Source organism: Vipera ursinii, assembly GCF_947247035.1.
Source record: "Vipera ursinii genome assembly, chromosome: 3".
NCBI lineage: Eukaryota > Metazoa > Chordata > Lepidosauria > Squamata > Viperidae > Vipera > Vipera ursinii.
Window position 1 is genome coordinate 208,212,804 of NC_139516.1, and position 25,651 is coordinate 208,238,454.

The window sequence follows — 25,651 nt, forward strand, 5'->3', positions numbered from 1 at the left end:
TCAAGGAGAGAAGCAACCTAGAACTCAGGAGAAACTTCCTGACAGTTAGAACAACTAACCAGTGGAACAACCTGCCTCCAGAAGCTGTGAATGCTCCAACACTGGAGGTTTTTAAGAAGAGACTGGACAGCCATTTGCCTGAAATGGTATAGGGTTTCCTGCCTGAGCAGGGGGTTGGACTAGATGACCTCCAAGGTCCCTTCCAACTTTATATTATTATTATTATTATTATTATTATTATTATTATTATTATTATTATTATTATTATTATTATTATTATTATTATTATTATTATTACTTTGCTTACCATTCAACCTACTGCACAAGCTGCACGTGCAGAAAAAAAAACACACAGGCACTATCTCCTGTTCATCTGTAAATAAATGACTGATTTCCCAGAAGTTCAAATGGCACCCCAATCTTTTTGTAACGGAGATCTCCAACCATGGCTTTATGACTTGTGGACATCAAGTCCCAGAATTCTGGGACTTGAAGTCCACAAGTCTTAAAGTTGCCACGGTTGGGGACCCCTACTTTACAAGGAAGCTTGAGTATGTGTCAGTCTATTGCAGGGCTCTTCAAACTTGGCCCTTTTATGACTTGTGGACTTCAACTCCCAGAATTCCTCAGCCAGGCACGGAATTCTGAGAGTTGAAGTCCACAAGTCATAAAAGGGCCAAGTTTGAAGACCCCTGGTCTATTGTGTGCAAATCTCCATCTGCAGGAGTGGGGTGGCCCCAAGGCACTCAAGGAACAGTCCATGGCTCAACCATATTGGTTTGTTTCCTGCCTTTTCTCCAGGAGCTTAATGTGGCTTTCGTGGGATTTCACTTCATGCCAGGATTGTTGGGGTTGAGGGTGATTTAGACACAGATTTAAATCTTCCCAATCTTTTCCACTCAAGAAATAGTGACGGAACAGCAACGGTCTGCTGTTTTTAAATGGATGCTCAACCGAATAATTGACCTATAACAATGGGAGATATCACTGGAAGATACATAATAAATTTACCAAGATATTTTACACTGAACTATATATAACTCCACTGATGATGAACAAAATGGACCACCTAGATCTAGAACCTTTTGGAAATGTAGTAACAAGGACAAAATGTTTATGCCATCTAATTCTCAATGACCCAAGAAGCTCACAAAAGTCTGGGGAGTTGGGTTTTTTTTTTTGTGTGTGTGTGTGTGTGTGTGTGTGTGTGTTTTTGTATCTGGGGGCAAGGTTGTACAGCTTAACCGTGCTGGAAGAGAGTTTATTTTAGAAGGAAATAAATTTTAAGGCTGAACTCTCTTTTTTCCCAGATGTCTTTCAGTTAAACAGCATCAAAACCATATATCACTACAAAGTATACCAAATTGGCTTTGTTTATTGGTGATCGTTGCCAGGATACTTTTAAGTCTTTTACTGGAAATCACACATAATTCCCTCTTTAATAGAATGCCAAAATAAGTTGTAGGCTTATGTGTCACTGTCAAAAAATAAAATTTGAAAAAGTCTGAAACAGATTTTAACTCAAGTTGGAAGCCATTTACGGGCTATAATTCTACATGTAGACATGTAATATATGCATTGAATGTGTTAGCTTTTGCTTCATTTGTGAAATGCGGATATAGTTTTTAGGTGAGACAGAAACCTTGATTAGCTTTCGTGCTGATTTACAATTCATATTATAGTAATTTACTTACTGGTGCTAACTTGATTTTTACAAAGGTTCTGAAGGCATAAATCATTCAAGATACTTTAAAATGCAGTTCCAGTCTAATACTACTTTGGCATTTCTATTCAATTTTTTTACCGCTTGCAAATCTTTTTCTTAAATTCTTTTTTTTTTTTGCTTTTCTTCCTGGTTTTGTTTTTAAGTATTGACTACAATTTTTTTTAAAAAAAAAATGTTTCCACATCTCCTGGATTAACAAAGGAGTCCTTCACCACCGCTCTTTCCCTCACCTTCTTACAACTATAGGATGGCACCTAATTCATCAGATGAATGCAGAATATGTATATAAAACTTCTGGGATCATAAAATTGATTCGTTAAGTCATCACAAAACTCTTCAAATTCAGTTGCTGTCAAAACCAAGATGGAGACGTCCAGCAAAATGGAAACCAAGAGCTGAAAGACAGACCAGAGCCAGCCTTTTGACTGGAGAATGCTAATGCATTGCTCCTTTTTCGTCTTCCACGTGTCCAATACGGAAGGGAGAACTCGGAATTCAGAAAGATGTGCTACAAGTTGCAGGTATCTGAAGTTGAGGGATCATGAATTGATGGGGCACTATGAGCTTGACGCGGTGGCTCAGTGGGTTGGGACGCTGAGCTTGTCGATCAGAAGGTCGGCAGTTTGGCGGGTCAAATCCCGAGTGCCGCGTAACAGAGTGAGCGCCTGTTACTCGTCCCAGCTTCTGCCAACCTAGAAGTTCGAAAGCACGTAAAAATGCAAGTAGAAAAATAGGGACCACTCCGGTGGGAAGGTAACAGCGTTCCGTGCGCCTTTGGCGTCTAGTCATGCTGGCCACATGACCACGGAGACGTCTTCGGACAAGCGCTGGCTCTTCGGCTTTGAAATGGAGATGAGCACCGGCCCCTAGAGTTGGAAATGACTAGCACGCATGTGCGGGGGAACCTTTACCTTTACCTTTATGAGCTTGAGCCAAAGTAGACTGCTGGCATCATTTAGCAGAAGAGAGAGAACAGACAATTGAACGTGCAGATATCTGTCAAACCTCGTCCATAAATTTAAGTGGCAGAATCCGCCAATCTATTCACAAAGGAGCTACTGTGTAAATGACAACTTTTTGAAGATCTGAACATACGGGCAGAGGCCTACAAGACGGTCCTCTCCTAAACAAATTAGACCTAGGGGATGACCATTTGCAGATGGAGGTCTATTCCCACGTTTAGGCAGGGTGAAGACTTCCAAGGTCAAACTGTATTTAGCTTTCCAATGAAATGAACTGACTTCTCTGCCTGGCTGCTCAAGCATTATCTATCTGTTAATTTTTTTAAAAAAAATAATAATCTTTTTGCGTACCAGCTCCTCCTTATCTGCGTTTTAACTTGCAGTGTTGTTTTACCCGCTTGAAAATTTGAAGCTTTGAGTGCAAGGAACAGCATGTGCAGATATTTTAATTAAATAACAGAAAATCTTAAGGCTCCGTGAGCTGCAAAGTTGCAAAGTACATAAGGAAAAAAAAAAAGAACACAAAGGTGACAGAAGAAAATATTAGAATAAAAGGAATGATTCTTTCACAAAATTAAGTTCAACACAAACGTTCCCAGCAAAGGAAGATTTGGGAAGTGTGTATGTGTGTGAGGATCCATTCGCTCTGGGAACGTGTACATCAGTGTGTTAGCATCTCATTATAAAGCTTAACTCATTTGTGTGTGTGTGTGTGTGTGTGTGTGTGTGTGTGTGTGTGTAATTCATTTAATATATGGCAGGGGTCTTCAAACTTGGCAACTTTAAAACTTGTAGACTTCAACTCCCAGAATTCCTCAGCCAGCTGGCTGAGGAATTCTGGGAGTTGAAGTCCACAAGTCTTAAAGTTGCCAAGTTTGAAGAGCCCAGATATATGGCATCTACAGAGGTCATACAATCACTGATATACGACACTAATTATACACACATAATCACACATATAAAGTATATGCATACATAAAAAAGCAGTCCCTGCGGATTTTACTCATTGCCAACTCTAGGGGCCGCTGCTCATCTCTGTTTCAAGGCCATCGACCCAGCGCTGTCGGAAGACATTTCCGTGGTCACGTGGCCGCCATAAAGTCACAGAGCGCTGTTACTTTCACACCCAAGTGATACCTATTTATCTGCTCGCATTTCCATGCTTTCAAACTGCTAGGTTGGCAGGAGCTGGGGCGAGGACACGAAATCATCCCGTCGCATGGTACTTGGGTCTCAAACGTGGGCTGCCGGCTTTCCAGCTGACAAGCCCAGTGTCTTAACCACTGAGCCACCATGCCAGTGTGTGTGTGTGTGTGTTGCAAGCAGGACACTGAACATGCACAGAACCACTAGAAGCTAGTGTCCCCCACTAAACAACCACACCATTTCCTCAAACACTCTGAAGTTATGTCATCGTTTTTCGCTTTGCACGGCATTATGTAACCACTGTACAACTTGCAGGGATAATATATCTATTGAACAGCCTCCAGGTGCAATAAACCCAGATCGACCCAGTTGGGTAAGGAGGTTCTGCTACGCAAAGGCAACTGCATGTTAGCACAACCTCCCGACAGCAGTGACTTCTGAGCAAACGCCATAAAACTGAACGGTTGACTGGCCTTCGTTTAGCTGAATCCTCTGGGGAGGTCCAAGATATAATTAGCGCTAACCCACCCTTTTCCACAAAGAATAACCGGACTGTTCTAATCCGTTCCACGCCGCTTTTCCTTAATGTAGTGGGGAAAAATGCACAACGGAGGGAAAAAACAAACCCTGGTTCTTTTTTTTTTCTCTTGTTCTTTTTAATTCTAAAGCCAAAAAAATCGTAAAACCCAACTTTTAACATTAAAAAAAAACAACCGTCCGTTTTGTTGTTGCTGATGCTTCCTTAGTAAATCAGGGACGGCCACTGGGGTGTATGTGGGTGGGGATGTTTGAAAAAGAAAATGGTGACAACGGTGATGGTAACACTTATCTGAGGGACCGTCTCTGGCCGGTCACATCCACCCGACCCCCTAGAGCGGGGAGGGTAAGGAATGTTGCAGGACCCAGAATGGCCTTTTCCGTGGTGGCTCCCCCTCTGGAACATCATCCCTGTGGAAATCGGACTGGCCTCCACGCTAACACTCTTCTGGAAGGCGCTGAAGACCTGGTTGTGCCAGCGGGCTGGGGGAACCCAGAGCAGCATGGAGCCCATCAAATGGGTAGTTTGAAAGGGTGTCGAGCAGTCACTAAACGAACCGTTGAAAGTCGAGGACTGCCTGTTATGTGGACTTCAACTCCCAGGGAATTGAAGTCCAGGCATCTTAAGAGTTGCCAAGGTTGGGAAGCATTGCTTTGTATCAAAGATTTAAAGGTGTGGGGTTATTATTTTATTCTTTTTCTTCTCGTTATTTCTTATTCTCTTATATGGTCTTTTTATATCCATGTAAGCCACTTTGAGTCACCGTGGGCGAGTAGGCAGCCGTACAAATTTTGTAAATAAAACACACACACACACTGATAAGATGACTGACAATTCATTTATGTTATCTTTAATATAAAGCAATGATTCCTAACCTTGGCAACTCTAAAGATGCCTGGACTACACTTCCCTGGGGGTTGAAGTCCACATAACAGGTAGTCCTCAGCTTACACTGCTTCATTGTATTCAAAGATAACAACAGCGCTGAAAAAAGCGACTTATGAACCGTTTTTCAGAGTTATGACCTATGCAGTATCCTCGTGGCCGTGTGATCAAAATTCAGATGCTTGGCAAGTGGTTCATATTTTGTGACCATTGTGTTGTCTGTCCCAAGATTACGTGACCATCTTTTTTGTGACCTTCCGACAAGCAATTCTATGGGGAGGCCAGATTCACTTAACAACCGGGTTACGAACTTATCAACTGCACCAGGGGTCTTCAGACTTGTTCCTTTTATGACCTGTGGACTTCAACTCCCAGAATTCCTCAGCCAGGCACGCGGAATTCTGGGAGTTGAAGTCCACAAGTCATAAAAGGGCCAGATTTGAAGACCCCTGAACTGCACTGATTTACTTAACAACAGAGGCAAGAAAGGTCGTAAAATGGGGCAAAACTCACTTAACAAATGTCTCACTTAACGACGGAAAATTTTGGGCTAAACTGTGGTCATAAGTCGAGGACTAGCTGTACTGAGGTTGAGAAACACTAATACAGTAGAGAATTAAATTGGTCCCTGATATAACAATGATCTTTGCAACGGCGAGCAGTACTAACGTTTTGCCAAGCACAGGCTCTGCTCATGCACGCCGCAAGCAGCAAAACCACAGTGAAGATGGATCTCTGCCAGGTTTAAAGATTTAGGCCATTCTGTTTGCAGACTTGACCCTCAAATAATCAAGAGGTGGACGGGTGTGTATTTTGAGGCAATACTTTATGCAACCACTGCAGCAAAGCTTACAGTCCATCAAGACACCCTGGAGTCTTCCTTTGAGGCCTGAACCGAACTCAAATTATTTTTATTTGTGCATTGACTTAAGCCAGGGCCTCTCCACCAGAGGGGAATGGAAGCGATGGCTTAAGGAGATACGCTAAACATCGTTAGGCTTTCAAAAATGTTCCTTTCTGGGTTTGGCTGCTGCTGGGAAACATTTCCGGCTTCCGCAGTTCAAGAGGGGAAGCCAAATCCCAGCACTGGCAGGACATCAGCTAGAGGAGCATCATGAGCCCCAAATGACTCGTGACGAAGGGCGTTCAACGTTCTCCGCATGAGTCCAAACACAGTGTAGCCCAGTGTGCTTGAGGGCATTGATTGCGCAATGCCGGGATGAATGTGTAGAGTTGTCAGAAAAATCTGCATATTCTATTAAAGTCTGCACCCAGGGGACCTGGTTGCCGCCATGAAAGACCCTGGCTGACACGCTGCCTCTGTAAAACAAATCCAGATAATCTTCAACTTACGACCGGTCTCTTAGTGACGGAAGTTTTGATGGGTCTAACAAGGGGCTAGCGGGATTCAAAGTTTTGAAAGTCCCCCCACACCCCCGGTTACATGACTACCCACATTTACAATCATTTCCCGTGTCCTTGCAGCCATGTTTTAGGATGAAAACCAGGAGTTAGTTCCAGTTTTCAGGAAAACCAGCCCCGTAGCAAACCAGTGGGGCTGCCACAAAGAAGAGGCCGTCGAACTATTCTCCAAAGCACCAGAGGGAAGGACAAGAAACAACGGTTGGAAATTGATCAAAGACAGAAGCAACCTGGAACTAAGGAGAAACTTCCTGACAGTGAGGACAATCAACCAGTGGAACAGAAGTTGCCTCCAGAAATTGTTGGCGCTCCATCACTGGAGGTTTTTAGGAAAAGACTGGACAGTCACTTGTCTGAGATGGTATAGGTTCTCCTGCTTGAGCAGGGGCTGGACTAGAAGACCTCCAAGGTCCCTTCCAGCTCTATTCTATTCTATTCTATTCTATTCTATTCTATTCTATTCTATTCTATTCTATTCTATTCTATTCTATTCTATTCTATTCTATTCTATTCCATTCCATTCCATTCCATTCCATTCCATTCCATATTATCTATTCTATTAAAGCAACGGATGGAAACTAATCAAGGAGATAAGCAACCTAAAACTAAAGAGAAACTTCCTGACAGTTAGAACAATTAACCAGTGGAACGACCTGCCTCCAGAAGCGGTGAATGCTCCAACACTGGAAGTTTTTAAGAAGAGATTGGACAGCCATTTGTCTGAAATGATATAGGGTTTCCTGCCTGAGCAGGGGGGGTTGGACTAGAAGACCTCCAAGGTCCCTTCCAACTTTACTATTATGATTATTCTATTCTATTCTATTCTATTCTATTCTATTCTATTCTATTCTATTCTATTCTATTCTATTCTATTCTATTCTATTCTATTCTATTCTACAGTATTCTATTCTATTCTATTCCATTCCATTCCATTCCATTCCATTCCATTCCATTCCATTCCATTCCATATTTTCTATTCTGAGTCCTTCGGGAGAAGGGCGGTATATACTGTAAATCAAATAAATATAAATATAAATAAATATAAATATAAATATTCCATTCTACTCTATTCTATTCTCCACAGTATTGCTCACTTAATGACCATGTTTATTTAATAAACAATGTCAAAAAAGATCATAAAATCGGGACAGTCATGTGAATGGCCCGCTTTACGACCATCACAACTTAACCCCCCATCCTGGCCAGACTCCATTATGGTTGTAACTGGAAGACCAGCTCTACTCAATTTGATTAGGTGTGAATCCTGAAAATTAAAGAGTGAATGCATCCTGGCCAATCACAAAAGCAGCAAACTGAAGAGATTAGAAGAGGTTGCAAGAGATTAGAAAGAACCACCTGATGGATTTCTTGCCATGTCTCACCTGGATCTATATAATGCGATGGGGGAACTTTTCAAAAGAAGTCACAGCTGGAGGAAAAGGGAGAACCAATGTCGCATTCTAGGGTGGCAACCGAGGCATTGTGTATAAAAGTGCCCCAAATACTGCCACTTCACTGGCCAGGAAAATAAGTACTTAAAAATGGATGAAAACCCATTGGGAAATACACTGCAACCGCCTTTATTTATTTTTATAGGCAATAATATGGTGAACCTTTGGCATAAAATCTGTTTCTCCCCAAAAAGTAATTCTGAAATTTTATACCAAGTTGTTCAAAGAACTGGCGTGTATATTCTTTTTGCACAATTTGCACAACAACAGTTTGAAACATCTGGAACGAACTTTCTGGATGTAAAATTGATGTGTATGTGTGTGTGTGTGTATGTACCTACACACACATACACACATTAAGTACTGTACACAACAATTCCCTTTCTTCCGCCTTTAGAACAAGACGTGTTGTTGTTTTTTTTGAAGTAGAGCAGTTATGTCAAAACGTTGACACAACAGTTGGGAGTGAGATGCATGTTCCATTTGCATTCAGAGGAAAGAGACTGTCAATAGATGGTTCAAAATAATTTCTTTAAGAATGGTTACAGCTGTTTATTTTCCCCCTTGGGAACAACATGCTTTTCCCCTTATTTGGTAGCATTACAGGAAGTGTGCAAGCAGAGACTTTGTGAAAACAAAATCTACAGGTCCAGCTGTTTCGTAAACTAGATAGCCAGGCTTTAGTCAGAAAAGATTAATTATTCAAGCGGGATGGATTAGCAACAGGGAAGAGATAAAGAGTTCACAGTTGAAATTTTACATCAATATACCATCTCGATATATTTTTTTCTTTTTTAAAAAAAAATGAAATTATACGGTTGCAGATGTATTATTCAGCCTGTGAAGAAGAGTTGGTTGGTTTGGATTCTGCTGATCCCAGCCTGAGACTGAGCCTGACAAGATATAGAGCAGGCGGTCTTCCAAACCCTGGCCCTTTTATGACTTGTGGACTTCAACTCCCAGAATTCCTCAGCCAACCACGGAATTCTGAGAGTTGAAGTCCGCAAGTCATAAAAGGGCCGAGTTTGAAGACCCCTGATATAGAGTCACCCAAGCTCTAAGCATGCCCATGTTTTGAGGAAGCCACAAAAAGTCAAAATAAGCCTCTTGACCAGGGGTCTTCAAACTTGGCGACTTTAAGACTTGTGGACTTCAACTCCCAGAATTCCTCAGCCAGCCCTGGGATGGCTGAGGAATTCTGGGAGTTGAAGTCCACAAGTCTTAAAGTCGCCAAGTTTGAAGACCCTTGCTCTTAACTTACAGAAGGCATCTTATAATAATAATAATGTTGGAAGGGACCTTGGAGGTCATCTAGTCGAACCCCCTGCTCAGGCAGGAAACCCTATACCCTATACCATTTCAGGCAAGTATCTACACATACAGGTTCTTCCATCCTTTCAAGGTTGGTAAAATGAGGACCCAGATTATTGGTGTCAATGTGCCGATGCGGTAACTGCTCAGAGTGTGTTGTAAAGCACTGCGGAGCGGTATATAAGTCTAAGTGCTACTGCTCCTCCTCCACATATGACCCTTTCTTTAACGACGGTTTGACGCTGTGCTAGGACAGACAAAAGTGCCTTCTGACCTATCCTTCCAAGTTACCGCCAGTCACACGATCAACAAAGACTGAGGTGATTTGACTCACTTCCAGTAGTAACCGGCCCTCTTTGAGGGAGATGGACGGTTCAGAAATATGAAAAATAAATAAATGGAACAAAAACGAATATCTGAAGGGAATATTTAAAGGCAGGGCTGGTGGGGAAGTTAGCAAGCATTTAATGGAAAGAGGAATTCTTGTTTTCTTATTATTATCAGAAGTAAAAGAGTATAAGGAACGGTTGCTGGAATTGGGTGTGTTCTAGTCTAATGAAGAGAAGGACTAAGGGTGACATGATAGCAGTGCTCCAGTATCTCAGGGGCTGCCCCAAAGAAGAGGCAGTCAAGCTTTTTCTCCAAAGCACCTGAAGGCAGGACAAGAAGCAACGGATGGAAACCAGTCAAGGAGAGAAGCAACCTGGAACTAAGGAGAAACTTCCTGACAGTTAGAACAATTAACCAGTGGAACAACCTGCCTCCAGAAGCTGTGAATGCTCCAACACTGGAGGTTTTTAAGAAGAGACTGGACAGCCATTTGCCTGAAATGGTATAGGGTTTCCTGCCTGAGCAGGGGGTTGGACTAGATGACCTCCAAGGTCCCTTCCAACTTTACTATTATGATTCTGAGTAGTCTGAGCCAGTTATCCTTTGGCAAACAGTGTACATACGCACTGAGAGGGAAAGAGCTTTGTGTAACTGCAACAAGGAAACAAAACAAGCAAAAAAAAGTGTGTTACCAGAAACCGCTCCTCCTTTTCCAACCACCTCTGGTCTTCCTCCATTTCTTGCTGCTGTCGTATCAACCTCTCTTCCATGAGATGTGCTGGTAGGACATGTCCCATTCCGCGCAGATCCAAACTGCTGGAATCCTACAAAGCCGGGTGGGTGAACAGAAAAGAGAGACAAGATAAAAGGTTAACTTTCAGTGATATTAATTTGAATGCGATTTGTCATCACAGTGCGGACCTTGCTTTTCTTTTGAAAGCCAGAGTATATACTTGCTCTCTGGGTTGTGGGAAAATAGTTCAGACAACAGTGCAGTACCAATGGCCTAATACGTTAGCTCTGGTTGTAAGACAGAACATAGACTACAGAATAAGAGTTGGAAGGGATCCTGGAGGTCTTCTAGTCCAACCCCCTGCTCAAACATGAGGCCCTGTATCACAGCAGAAAAAGGGATGTTCAACCTCATCTTAAAAACCTCCAATGATGGGGCACCCTCAACTTCTGGAGGCAAAGCCGTTCCACTGATCATTAGGTTCTCCCTGGCAAGAAATTTCCCTTTAAATTCTAGGTTGGATCGCCTTGATAAGTTTCCATCTATTATTTCTTCTCCTGCCGTCAGATGCTTTGGATCAGAGGTCTTCAAACTCGGCCCTTTTATGACTCATGGCCTTCCGGCGCGATCTTAAAACCTACTTTTTTGAACAAGCTGGCCTGGCCTGATGGGATGGGGTTGGGTTTTATAAATTGATCTTAACTTTTTAATCTGTATTAATTTATTACGGGCATTGCTGTTTAATTATTTTTTTAATTTTTGTATCTTGTTTTTTATTATGTATTGCCCTGTTCACCGCCCTGAGTCCTTCGGGAGAAGGGCGGTATACAAATTAAATTAATAATAAATTAATAATAATAATAACTCCCAGAATTCCTCAGCCAGTGTGCCTGGCTGAGGAATTCTGGGAGTTGAAGTCCATGAGTCATAAAAGGGCCGAGTTTGAAGACCCCTGCTTTGGATAATAGGTCAAACCCCTCTTCTCTCTGACAGTTCCTCAAATATTTGAAAACTGTTATCATGAAACCCCCTAGACGAGGGGTCTTCAACCTTGGCAACTTTACGAGGTGTAGACTTCAACTCCCAGAATTCCTGAGCCATCACGGCTCAGCTTGGAAACCTCTCCCTTTCCCCTCAGCATGGCTGGCTGAGGAATTCTGGGAGTTGAAGTCCACAAGTTGTAAAGTTGCCAAGGTTGGAGGCCCCTGCCCTAGACCTTCTCTTCAATAGATCAGGGGTAGGCAACCTTGGCTCTTTTATGACTGGTGGACTTCAACTCCCAGAATTCCTGAGCCAGCATGGCTCAGCTTGGAAACCTCTCCCTTTCCCCTCAGCATGGCTGACTGAGGAATTCTGGGAGTTGAAGTCCACCAGTCATAAAGCGGCCTAGGCCAGGGGTAGGCAACCTTGGCTCTTTTATGACTGGTGGACTTCAATTCCCAGAATTCCTGAGCTATCATGGCTCAGCTCGGAAACCTCTCCCTTTCCCTTCAGCATGGCTGACTGAGGAATTCTGGGAGTTGGAAGTCCACGAGTCATAAAAGAGCCAAGGTTGCCTACCCCTGCACTAGACATACCCAATTCATGCAACCGTTCTTCGTTTGCTTTAGCCTCCCGTCCCCTAATCATCTTTATTGCTCTTCTCTGCACTCTTTCTAGAGTCTCAATGTCCTTTTCAAATTGTGGCGACCAAAACTGGACGGCGTACTCCAAGTGTGGCCTAACCAGTGGAGTAGAAAGTGGTGCTAGCTTTCAGATTAAAACCGAACACCGCCACGGAACCAAAACTTGTCTAACCTAATTCAATAGTCACTTCAATAGTTCTTCATGCAAAATTTTAAAACCAAGTCTGGGGAGGCCAAAAGGCATATCAGGCAGAAAATATGCTTTCCGAAGAGGCACCAGTCAAAAAGAGAGACTTTTAAGGTAACAAATGCTTGGAGACTTCACCTAACAGTAGACTTCTTTGTATTAGGAAAACCACAGATGACTCAAGTAGCAATTAAGTCAACGCTTGGCATTATGATCCCGTGTTCCCGGGACTGGCGTCCCTTGATATCTTGACAGCACAATTTCCAAAAACTGCCAGACAGCATGTTTCAATGCTGAGGGCTTTAGCCTTAATGTATCTCAAAGTCATGAAGTGGTGAAGTTTGCTCCACCCAAGACACACACACACACACACTTATTTACTTTACTGAAATTTTTGTGCCAAACAACTCTTCTTTCTCAGCAAGGAAGAGTTCCCCTATTAAACATGGATGATCAGCAAAGGTTTCAAATGCTTTCTGCTGATCGTCATTCCTATATGAAGCACGCACGTATCTAAGTCAGGGGCCTTGAAACTTGACCCTTTTCTGACTTGTGGACGTCAACTCCCAGAATTCCTCAGCCAGCATGAGGAATTCCTGTTTTTTCTGATATGTCTGTTTTTTCTGATATGTGTTTACTACGTGCTGGGGCAAAATACGGAAAACAAGGAGCTATCTAGAGATGAAACAGGTGAAAAATATATAAGAAGCAAACTTTCTCTTTCTCCCTCACTCACCTACGTGTGAGTGTGCGCATGCGCGCACACAAAGCTCCACGTGTCTGCGCGTTGCAGAAAAGACGACGCCAGAAAGGTATACGAAAACTGGATGCCAAGATGGATGCCCCTCTACTCACGCTTGGAGAAACACCTGTCACATTTTTCTTTCAAATATTTCCCTTATTTTAGCTCTCTGCTAAAAATGGCATTCGAGGAAGCAACCAATAAAATACAGATTTTTTTATTTTATTTTATTTTATTTTATTTAAAAAAAACATCCTATCTGGTTTTCATTATGTTTTAAGATCTGGGTTAGGGGATAGCCAAATTTAAATGCAGAGTTGGGTTTCTTTCTACTTTGACGCTTGCAAAAAGCACAAGAAAAGAAGTTTCTTTCTGTCCCCGAGAAGTACGTTCAAACCAGGGGTCTTCAAACTTGGCAACTTTAAGACTTGTGGACTTCAACTCCCAGAATTCCAGGGCTGGCTGAGGAATTCTGGGAGTTGAAGTCCACAAGTCTTAAAAGTTGCCAAGTTTGAAGACCCCTGGTTTAAATGCTAATCAGAGCCTGAATGAAGTTCTACCCTATGGGCCAACCACCAGAAATGGAAATAGACTGGTCTCCATTGATGGCAGCCACAGTGGCAGGCAACTCGAAAGGACCTTAACAACCGCGCCAATCGGCTTGAGATAATATTGTTTGAAATGGCCTGACCCCAATTTCTGCAATGCTTTACGAAGCATAATCAACCGTCTGCAGTGCTTTACAAAGAATGACCAACTTTATCCAGGAATGATCCAATAGCTGAAGAAATCATTATGATGCAAGTGTCACATGCTGATCCCAAGTCAATTAATATAGTGAGGCATTGCGGAACAGCTGAAGTTTCAAAATACATTGGAAACTATGCAGAGACAATCCAACAAGGAGTTCAGGGGTCTTCAAACTTGGCCCTTTTATGACTTGTGGACTTCAACTCCCAGAATTCCTCAGCCAGGCACGCTGGCTGAGGAATTCTGGGAGTTGAAGTCCACAAGTCATAAAAGGGCCAAGTTTGAAGACCCCTGGGATAGCTAAACAAAAGCCTCATCATTGCCTGTTACAGGGTGGAATCAAAGCTGCTGGTTACCCAATCAGCTATCCATCACCCGCCTTCATAATCCACGCAAAGGTCTAACACACTTGTGATAAATCTCACCTATCCAAGTGGTGTCTCCATACTTTCAGAGCAAGGATGGGCAACGATGGCCCCCTGGATGACCTGTGGACTTCAACTCCCAGAATTCCTCAGCCAGCCGTGAAGTCCACAGGTCGTCAAAGGGCCATAGTTACCCACCTCTGCCAACTTGTATGCTTACATCACTGCTACTGTAAAGCGTCTAGTGCAGGGGTCTTCAAACTTGGCAACTTTAAGACTTGTGGACTTCAACTCCCAGAATTCCTCAGCCAGCTCTGGCTGGCTGAGGAAATCTGGGAGTTGAAGTCCACAAGTCTTAAAGTTGCCAAGTTTGAAGACCCACTGTTCTAGTGAATTCTGGCCTGTGTTCAATCACGCTAATTCCAAATTTGCCATCAACAGGATTCCACCCATTTCACTGCCCCCAACTTCATTTTAGCTTCAACATTTTTTGGCTCTCTGCGGTGGATTGATCTGGTCTTTGAATGTCAAGTAGACACGTCCATCTTAAGTGCTAATACAAAGTCATTCAGATCATCAAACCTGTGGGAGTTGAGCAACTTCGTTGGTCTCACTGAATCTCTGCAAAAGATGTAAGCCACGCCAATTCTAGCTGAACTGTAAAAATTTCCTCCCATCTAGATTACAATCAGCTACCTAACAGAAAGAAGTCAACTAAAGCTACACCCTGCCAAATAAGGCAATAAATATCAGTAATGACATACCCACACTTGCCATGGAAGTCATGAAGTCTCAAGACTGTGTCAGAATTTCAAGTGGCTGAATCATGAGCCACAGGAATAACAGAATAATAGAGTTGGAAGGGACCTTGGAGGTCATTTAGTCCAACCCCCTGCTCAAGTAGAAGCTGCAATTTCTTGATGTAAAAACTTTGCAAAATACTTCAAGAAATTGCAGCTTCCTGCAATTAACTCCAGCAAAGCTACAAAAAAACCTGCGCTACTTGGAACACCTTACATTTTGAGGAGATACCTGGTTGATACCTAGGATGCTGGCAGCAACCCGTGTCAACCATTAGTGCCAGTCAATTTGAGTGTTCAGTTGACTGAGTTTCATGTTTTATGAATAAAAGTTTTATAATAATAATAATGATGATGATGATGATGGAAGGGACCTTGGAGGTCATCTAGTCCAACCCCTTGCTCAGGCAGGAAACTTGACAGTCCACATGAGTTCACAGGAGATGTCCATGAGCGGAACCAACTAAAATTTATCAGAAATATTAACTGACAAATGTAGGTTGCCCTTCCTTGGTGGAGCAGTGGGCTAATGCCTCCTTAAGTAACACCAGCTGCCTGCAATTAGTGCGGGTTCGAGTCCCACCAGGCTCAAGGTTGACTCAGCCTTCCATCCTTCCCAGGTAGGTAAAATGAGGACCCAGATTGTTGGGGGCAATTAAGCTGACTTTGTAATAATGCCGCTTGGGGTGTGTGTGAAAGCCCTAATAAGCAGGCATATACATAGAATGAAGGCTACTGCTAAGCTTGTAAGCCGCCCTGAGTCTTCGGAGAAGGGCGGGATATAAATGGAATTAAAATAAAATAAATAAATAAATAAATTCCACCATAATATTTAAGGAATATTGGCATGGTGCCGCAGTAGTTAAAATGCAGCACTGCAGGCTAATTCTGCTGCCTGCTTGCTGCCTGCAATTTGGTAGTTCGATCCTCACCGGCTGGAAGTTGGCTCAGCCTTCTATCCTTCAGAGGTCGGTAAAACGGGGACCCAGATTGTTGGGGACAATATGCGGACTCTGCAAACTGTTTAGAGAAGGCTGTAAAGCACTGTGAAGCGGTATACAAGTCTAAGCGCTATTGTTGGTGCTATAATATGTGTGTCAGCACAGAGACACTTCAAAAAGAGACGGGGCGGGGGGGGAGAAAGGTCTGTGAAGTAACTGGGTGGAAATTACCTCCATGTTGGGTTGCCACATGGATATTTCTTGAGGCCGATGGTTCCAGGAATCTGTTTGATCCAAAAGAGAAGCTTGTCCTGGATAAATGCTACCCGCCAGGGATGGAATGCCATGGGAAGCGGGATAGCCTGAAACCTACCAAAAGATACAGAGAAATGCTTCAGGACGCTACGAACTCTTCCGCCTGAACTTCCCAGCCTGCAGGAATTTAAAATAAAATAAACGCAGTGGCAGGAGACATGGGGAGAAATAATTGTGGACGGGGGTGGGGGGCGAATAATTGGCATTGTTGCTTGCAATCAAAACGTGACGTATGAGTTGCGGATCCAGGAGAACCTCCAAAGTAGGAGCTAGCTTGGCGTTAGAGCACGGCTCTTCAAACTTTGCCCTTTGTTGACTTGTGGACTTCCAACTCACGCTGGCTAAGGAATTCGGAGCGTTGAAGTCCACAAGTCATCAAAGGGCCACGTTTGAAGAGCCCTGGTGTAGAGCATGACTGGAGACAGCATATTCCTATAGTCAGACGACCTCTGACCCCATAACTACCTGCCGGAATAAATCCTATCCTGGCCAGACCCAAGCATGTCAACAGCAACTCAGTTGCATCAGCTGTTCAACTTGGGGTTCAGCTGGATAGCAAACGGATGGTGCCTAACCTCCTAAAGGCAACATCACCCAGCAGCTTCATGTCACTGTTAAACTGGAGTGGAGAGAGCACCAGGTCATGAGGGACCTCAGGATAGGATGGCCATTGGGTTTGATCTCTCTCCACCAGCGCTACAGACTGGAACCATCTCGTTAAGTTGGGATAATGGCTGCAGAACAGTCCCTCCCATTCCCGACCCCTAGTGCTGGCCCATAAAGGTACCTTGGTCATTGACCTCAAAAGCCACTGAGAGGTGAAGCAGTGCCACGAAAGTGTCCCACCCACCAAAGGCCACCCACAAGTATAATCCATGTCGTTTAACTGCCCTTGAACCCAGGCTAAAAAGAGTCAAGGTCATCCACTTCCTTCTGGCCAGCTGTTCTGTTCCAGCCTACGACCGGCCCTGTTTGTGTGTCAGGGACAACCCCTTTTTCCTTTTTACAGTCAATAGGCTGGAAAAACCCAACCCAAATTTATTTACAGTTCAAACAAAATAGCAACAGAATATTTACTTCAATAACTGAATCAAAATATCAAACAAGATTCAACAAACAAGAGTTAAACAGAAGTAGCAAGAACAGACCAGGATTCCCTTAGGATGTCTCCAAATGGTTGCCTTCAGCAACCAGGCCCCGCCCCACACCTTCCCCTTTTATTATCAGTCCCAAGGCGTGGCTTCTCACTGCCTTCTCCTCCTCTCACTGAGTTGCCTCATTGATTTTCTTTGCTCTGCTCGGCTGGATTGCCTTCTGCTTCTAGCGTCTCTGAACAGATTCAGCTGTGACTCTCCTGAGTCTGACACCGCCTCCTCACACAGCTGAGCCTCGTGAGGAACACGACTGGAGGGGCCAGGCTGAGAGTCCTGCAGTGCATCAGAGCCTCCCTCCGACACCGAAGGCTCTCCAAACCCCTCCTCCTCCTCAGATTCATCGGACTCAGCTGCTGGGAGCACAGGCTGACACTGAATCACAACACCAGCTGTCATTGCAAACCTACCACCTTCTCAACAAACCTTCCCACACCCCCTCAAAAAAATAAAAGACTGAAGACAAGATTATAAATGCTTCAAATCAACCGGGTCGCATTATTTCTTGACAGGAGGCGTAGCGAGATCCACCAAGGCTGGAGGCATCGCCCTCTCACTCAAGAAGTGTTTTCCATGCGGTGATCCATCTTCCTGTCACTGGCCTAGAGGCTTTCACAAGCCTAGTTATCGTCAGAAACCCAGCCTTCCTCATTTAAACAAGCTCAAGCTCATCCTGAATGACCTCACGTGATGTAATCTCAGTCAGTACCATAGAAACAGCCCAACTGGCCTCCAACTCAGACAAGATCCCAGGGACTTTTTCCACCCGATGCTTCAAGTATGATTCACAGAGCATCAACAAGTGCCAATGTGGCCTACCCCTGCCATAGGGAGAGGAGAGACTCACATTTTACTGAGATCAAACCGAGATCCCATCTACACCTTTCCATATGAATTCAACCCACTCAACCCCCTGTTCAGGCAGGAAACCTTACACCACTTCAGACAAATGGCTGTTCAGTCTCTTCTTAAAAACTTCCAGTGTTGGAGCATTCACCACTTCTGGAGGCAGGTTGTTCCACTGGTTAGTTGTTCTAACTGTCAGGAAGTTTCTCCTTAGTTCTAGGTTGCTTCTCTCCTTGACTAGTTTCCATCCATTGCTTCTTGTCCTGCCTTCAGGTGCTCTGGAGAATAGCTTGACTCCCTCTTCTTTGGGGCAGCCCCTGAGATATTGGAACACTGCTATCATGTCACCCCTCACCCTTCTCTTCGTTAAACTACACATACCCAATTCCAGCAACTGTTCCCTATATGTTTTAGCCTCCAGTCCCCTAATCATGTTTGTTGCTCTTCTCTGTACTCTTTCTAGTCTCAGCAACTTTATGACCTGTGAACTTCAACTCCCAGAATACATTCTGAAAAGTTTACAAATGTGGAACAGAAAGCAAGTAAATAGCGGTTTCCAACTTAGCTGGAGGATGTTCTACCATTTCTTCTAATAGGAATCAAGCGTATTTTTAAAACAAAAGGCTGGTTTTCTAATGTACAGGCAGGCTTTCAACATGTTACAAGACTTGCATGCCAGTGTGCAACAATTCTGTGAGGAAATCCTCAGGGAACACCCGCTACAACGAAGGAAAACCATTCTTTCTAAAAGACTGAAAGGCACATGAGGAGGCACCATCTTAAATCACCTTCAAGTCTGTGTGATATTCGCAACTTGGCGCACGATCAGAGAGGTGCCACGGCCAATTCTCTGGATCAAAAAAGGGGTATTTAAACCCCTTATTTCATGTCCCTCAACCTGGACTTGAGGGAAAAAGTCTGGACCTCTGCTGATGTACGGGGTAGTTCTCAACTTGCAAGCCATTTGTTCTGCAACTGTTCAAAGTTGCAACAGCACTAGAAAAAGGGCCTTATGACTGGTCCTCACGTATAACTGTTGCTGTATCCCTACAGTTGTGAAGATCAAAATTTGGGAGACTGTTTTAATGGGGGGGGGGGCGCTTGCCTTTTTCATGGCTTATACCTGTCCCTTCACCGTCCCTTCACAGTGCTTCATTTTTAATCTACTGTTTATCCCCAAATGATTCTTGAAGGACCCACCACTACGAATGGTCCTCAAAAGCCTTGGGTTGAAATCTCACCAGCTCTCTAAAAGCTTTGGCAGAGTTCTAACTTTCAGTGTGAAAGAATAACAAAATTTTGAAAGGCGTAATGCGGGGGGGGGGGGGGAGGGAATCCTATTCATTGAATTTAGTGTTAATTAAATCAGATTTTTTCCCCCTGCCTTCAGCCAAAAGGTGGGCGTGCTTTAAATTCTCTGGAAAATATGTCATGATTACTCATAGCCCACAATTGGGTTGACTGCTCCCTTAATCATATGAATCATATATCTTTAAACCTAGTTAATAAACCAAAAAAAAAAAGGCCGGGACATAAATAATATTGTTCTTTCCTCCTACAAACACTTTGGACCGTCAAGTATCAAAGCTATGGAAGAGAGGCTGTGTGGTTTTTACCTGGTAGTGATTAGACTGTATCATGTGCTGTGGACTGGGATAAAATCCTTCGCTTGACCTTGGACTAGGATAACCGGGTCTGCTGGGCTAGAAAAAGAAGAAAGAAATTTAAGAAATCAGCAATACGCAATCTTCTTCTGAAGCGGGACATTTTAAGAAGAAGAACGGCCAACTTAGTTGACATTCCTCCTCTCCATTTGGACAAGGCACCACCATCTTCTGGATATTACAACTTACGGAAGGCACAAGAGCTTTTACTACAGAAGCCGGAAGTAAAAAGGAGAAGATAGAATAATAAGAGTTGGAAGGGACCCTGGAGGTCTTCTAGCCCAACCTCATGCGCAAGCAGGAGACCCTATACCACTTCAGGCAAGTGGCTGTCCAGTCTCTTCTTGAAAGGCTCCAGTGATGAAGCACCCACAACTTCTGCTGTTCCATTTGTTGTTAAATTCTTTCCTAAACAGCTCTTTGGTATGGGCTAACTGGACGGTCCACACGAGTTCACAGGAGATCTCCATGAGTGGACCCATCTAAAATTTATCAGAAAGATTAACTGACAAATCTAGGTTGCCCTTCAACTCCACCATAATATTTAAGAAATAAAAGGTAAAGGTAAAGGTTCCCCCGCACATGCGTGCTCGTCGTTTCCGACTCTAGGGGCCGGTGCTCATCTCCGTTTCAAAGCCGAAGAGCCAGCGCTTGTCTGAGGACATCTCCATGGTCATGTGGCCGGCATGACTAGACACCAAAGGCGCACGGAACGCTGTTACCTTCCCAACGTAGTGGTCCCTATTTTTCTACTTGCATTTTTTACGTGCTTTCGAACTGTTAGGTTGGCAGAAGCTGGGACGAGTTACGCGGCACTTGGGATTCGACCCGCCAAACTGCCGATCTTCTGATCGACAAGCTCAGTGTCCTAACCCACTGAGCCACCGCGTCCCTTTTATTTAAGGAATACTGAGTGCCAACGAATTGAGGCCTTTGAACTATGGTGCTGGAGAAGACTCCTGCGAGTCCCTTGGACTGCAAGGCGATCAAAGCGGTCAGTCCTAGAGGAGATCAACCCTGACTGCTCTTGAGAAGGCCAGATCCTGAAGTTGAAACTCAAATCCTTTGGCCACCTAATGAGAAGGAAGGACTCACTGGAGAAGAGCCTCATGCTGGGAAAGATTGAGGGCAAGAGAAGAAGGGGACGACAGAGAATGAGGTGGCTGGATGGAGTCCCTGAAGCAGTAGGCGTGAGCTTAAATGGACTCCAGAATATGGCAGAGGACAGGAAGGCCTGGAGGAATGTTGTCCATGGGGTGGCGAGGGGTTGGACACGACTTCGCAACTAACTAACAACAACAATTTAAGGAATATTGGCCTTAAAATTCCAGGGTCGAGCTCTACCCCTGATGAATTGTTCCATCAGGAAATTCCTCTGCAGAAAAGCCCATGACTACATTGCTCTGTGATGGCAATCTTAGCAGTTCCCAGTGCTGTCTTTAACAAAACCCCACTGGTCATTAAGTGAAGACCCAACCCAAATCCAACCACTCCTGACTTGGCCCTTGCCAGACCCAAATCTTGGTATGGTAAGGGGCTCCTTCCTCTGCACTTCTTCCCCCATTTCCCCCCCACCCCCCAATATCTGCTCGCGAGCAGTGGCACTAAAGCGGAAGTAGAGGCCTGGGCCTTTCAGCAGTCAGCTGGCAATGCCCCCCCGGCCTCTACTTAAGGCCCAGCACCACTGCCAAGAATTGCATCCTCCACCCCGTGAAAGCAAACAGCCATTGCAACACCACAGTGCAGGTCCTACCACGCAGCGCTCTGCTGGCCGCATCCAGCTGATCTTCACTGCCTTTCTCCCGCTGCTGACCAGGCCTTCTTCCCAAGGCTGCTTGTGCCATTTTCTAGGTAAGGGCTTTTCAACCAGTGGTACAGGTACCACCTGTGGTACATTGGCACCTGGCAGGTGGTACGCTACCATCCTAGAAAAGTGGTAGCAGGGGAGGGGAATGAGCTGAACCGGTGGCAGCACCGCACAAGCCTGAGCGAGAGACGGCTGGAGCTGCAGGGCTGTCAGGGCTCAGCGGAAGCGCCAGGATCAGCGCCAGGCTCCAGCTGGAGCTCAGCGCTGATCCTGAAGCTTCTGAGCCCAGAAGAAGCGCCGATCAGCTGGAATGTTGCAGCATCTCCAGGGTCTTGTGATTTACATTCAGATGCTTGGCAACTGATTCATATTTATGACGGTCACAGTGTCCCAGGGTCATTTGAAGTGACCCAAACCTGCTGCAACCACCCAGCAGAGGGGAGGGGGGAATAAAAACCAAACACCCACCCATCCCACCTCCGCTGCCAATCCTCAACAGAAATGCTCACAACAATGAAAACCTCGGACAGGAGGAAGAGCGCCACTGGGCGGGCAGGCAGGTGTCTTGCTCAGCTGTGGCTTGGGGGGCACTTTTTTCAGTGCCGTTGTAACTTCGAACAGTCACCAAGCGAACTGTTGTAAGTCAAGGATTACCTGTACTTCATCACTTTTTTCCTTTTTTTGGGGGGGGTGTCTTCAGGTTTTTGACACCATGCTAGGCAACTAGTGGTACTCGGATGTTGCCATATCCTAAAAGTGGTACAATGGGTGAAAAGGTTGAAAAGCCCTGCTCTAAATCAGGGGTCCCCAACCGCCGGTCCATGGACTGGTACCAGGCCGTGGCATGCCAGCAACCGGTCTGCACAAACAAGCAAAGCCCCATCCGTGGGATGCAGGCAGCACGCGAAAACACGCAACCCTCTGGTCCGCGGAAAAACCTCTCTCCACGGAACCGGTCCCAGGTGCCCCAAAGGTTGGGGACCTCTGCCCTCAATAGCCCGTGCCCAGGTCGTGACGCTTCAGAAGGCCTCTGGAGCCTTCTGAAGCCTCGCGAGAAGGCCGCAACCCACCCACTCTCCAAATCGTGCAGGCTCTTCTCACCACGCTTTGGAAAGCCTTCGGAAAGCTTCTGGGACCTTCTGCCTCAGACCCTGCACCACGCAGGGTGACCAAAAAAGGAGAGAGGCGGTGGGGAGTTAAGACAGGTGGAGATGAAGCAGTCCTGGGGTCAGAAATGGGGGGGGGCATCAAGTAAGGCCACACTTGGAATCCTGCATCCAGTTTTGGTCACCACGATGTAAAAAAGATGCTGAGACTCTAGAAAGAGTGCAGAGAAGACCAACATAGATGATCAGGGGACTGGAGGCTAAAACATATAAGGAACGGTTGCTGGAATTGGGTATGTCTAGTTTAACGAAGAGAAGGACGAGGGGGGACATGGTAGCAACGTTCCAATATCTCAGGGGCTGCCCCAAAGAAGAGGCAGTCAAGCTAGTCTCCAAAGCACCTGAAGGCAGAAGAAGAAGCGATGGATGGAAACTAATCAAGGAGAGAAGCAACCTGGAACTAAGGAGAAACTTCCTGACAGTTAGAACAATTAATCAGTGGAACAACCTGCCTCCAGAAGCTGTGAATGCTCCAACACTGGAAGTTTTTAAGAAGAGACTGGACAGCCATTAGCCTGAAATGGTATAGGGTTTCCTGCCTGAGCAGTGGGTTGGACTAGATGACTTCCAAGGTCCCTTCCAAGGACGACGATGATGATGATGATGATGATGATATGATGTGAAAACGCTTTTAAGGAAAAAGCAAGAAAATCTAAATGTCAGGAGAAAATTCCTGACAGTTAGAACAATTAACCAGTGGAACAACCTGCCTCTAGAAGCTGTGAATGCTCCAACACTGGAAGTTTTTAAGAAGAGACTGGGCAGCCATTTGTCTGAAATGGTGTAGGGTTTCCTGCCTGAGCAGGGGGTTGGACTAGATGATGTCCAAGGTCCCTTCCAACTTTATTATTATTATTAAGTGTTCCAATTTTGACCGTGTGTCCATCCATACCTTTGGGGACTAGGAGATAAGTCCCATTTTCTCACCACTGACATAACTTCAAATTGTCCTTAAGCAATGTTGCGTCCCAAAATTAAGGTAAGTAGGACAACAGTCGGTCTTCATTTATGAGTGGACGCTACTCAACTATAATCAAAACTTGGTTTCGGAGGGCCGATATTTTAAGCCTACTGTGGATCTGTGGGCCAATTCACTCCCTATAATTTGATATACTGAACATCGGACTGATATGTATGAAGTTTTACTATATGTAGAAGGCTTAGCCATACTTTGGGGGGGGGAACCCACATGCTATAAATACGATCTAGGTAAAAAAAAATGTGGATAGTTATATTTAACAAAGAAGAGCTATGTAAGAATCTGACACCATTCTGTCCATTGGAATAAAAATTTTGGGTGAACACAATCCTCACCTTGCTGTGCTGCCTAGAACTGAAAGAAATCAATAAATACCTGTTCAGAAAACATAATTCGGGGATTAATCTGTATAAATGTGGCGGTTAAATCCATGTCTCTGCAATCCTCCCCCCAAAAAATCTATGGATGAATGTTCATCAGTAACAGTACTGTAGTGGGACTGGTCTTATATTTATACAGTAGGTGTTCCTTGACCTATAACCATAATTTGAACCCAGAATTATAGGGTCACCGTGTGACCGCACCCTATTTTATGGTATGTTTGAAGGCAGTTTTTCAGTGAACGCAATGTTCATTAAGTGAACACTGTGGTCGTTAAGCAAATCCATTTTACTTAGTGGGTGGTTTTGCTGGAAATTGGGGAGCAAAAGCTGGAAACCAGCAAAAAACAACAACAACAACGTCACAAATCATGATCCCATGATTGTGTAACACCGCAAACTGACATAAAGCCGGTTTGCTAAACACCCAAAATGTGATCATGTGACTGCAGGGTGGATGGGGGTGGCCATCGGAACTTCACAATCTTTATGGGGGGTGGGGGGGTGGGGGGCTCTATTGTAGGTTTGAACAGTCACTAAGACAGACATGTCAAACACAAGGCCCGGGGGCCGGATCCGGCCCGCTAAGTGGTTTCATGTGGCCCGCGAAGCCATCCTGGAAACAGTGAGGGAACGGCCCCCACTGCCTTGGCCCTGGCCCAGAGACCCTCCTTCTGCCAGAGACCCTCAGATCTGTCCCACTCCTGCCAGGGCCCCCATAGGCACCCTTGATGCGAATGATGGAGAGCTGGCCACGCCCACCCAGTAGGCCATACGCACTCTAGCCACGCCCACCCAGTAGGCCACGCCCACCCAGGCCATACCCACCCGGCCCCCTGAGGGCAACCGCGATGCTGATGTGGCCCTCAATGAAATTGAGTTTGACACCCCTGCACTAAGCGAAAGGTCAGTTTTGGCCACCACGATGTAAAAAAGATGTTGAGACTCTAGAAAGAGTACAGAGAAGAGCAACAATGATGATCGGGGGACTGGAGGCTAAAACATATAGGGAACGGTTGCTGGAATTGGGAATGTCTAGTTTAATGAAAAGAAGGATGAGGGGTGACATGATAGCAGTGCTCCAATATCTCAGGGGCTGCCCCAAAGAAGAGGGAGTCAAGCCATTCTCCAAAGCACCCAAAGGCAGGACAAGAAGCAACGGATGGAAACTAGTCAAGGAGAGAAGCAACCTGAAACTAAGGAGAAATTTCCTGACAGTTAGAACAATTAACCAGTGGAACTACCTGCCTCCAGAAGCTGTGAATGCTCCAACACTGGAAGTTTTTAAGTCGAGACTGGACAGCCATTTGTCCGAAACGGTATAGGGTTTCCTGCCTGAGCAGGGGGTTGGACTAGATGACCTCCAAGGTCCCTTCCAACATCATCATCATCATCATCATCATCATCATCATCATCATTATTATTATTA

The 25,651-nt window shown here is 44.9% G+C and overlaps 1 protein-coding gene across 7 annotated transcripts in view; it reads right to left on the bottom strand.

Moving 5' to 3' along the window:
- Positions 1–25,651, bottom strand: part of PTK2 (protein tyrosine kinase 2) — a 268,019-nt gene that overhangs the window by 20,010 nt on the left and 222,358 nt on the right. For 6 of the 7 annotated variants that reach the window (XM_083360046.1, XM_083360047.1, XM_083360044.1 and 3 more), the window contains 3 exons: positions 19,843–19,929; positions 16,146–16,283; positions 10,464–10,595 (listed from right to left, as the gene is read on the bottom strand). In XM_083360046.1, the coding sequence (XP_083216172.1) occupies positions 10,464–10,595; positions 16,146–16,283; positions 19,843–19,929 (357 nt within the window). The remainder of the gene's footprint in view (positions 1–10,463; positions 10,596–16,145; positions 16,284–19,842; positions 19,930–25,651) is intronic. The other variant, XM_083360048.1, reaches the window with a different exon arrangement.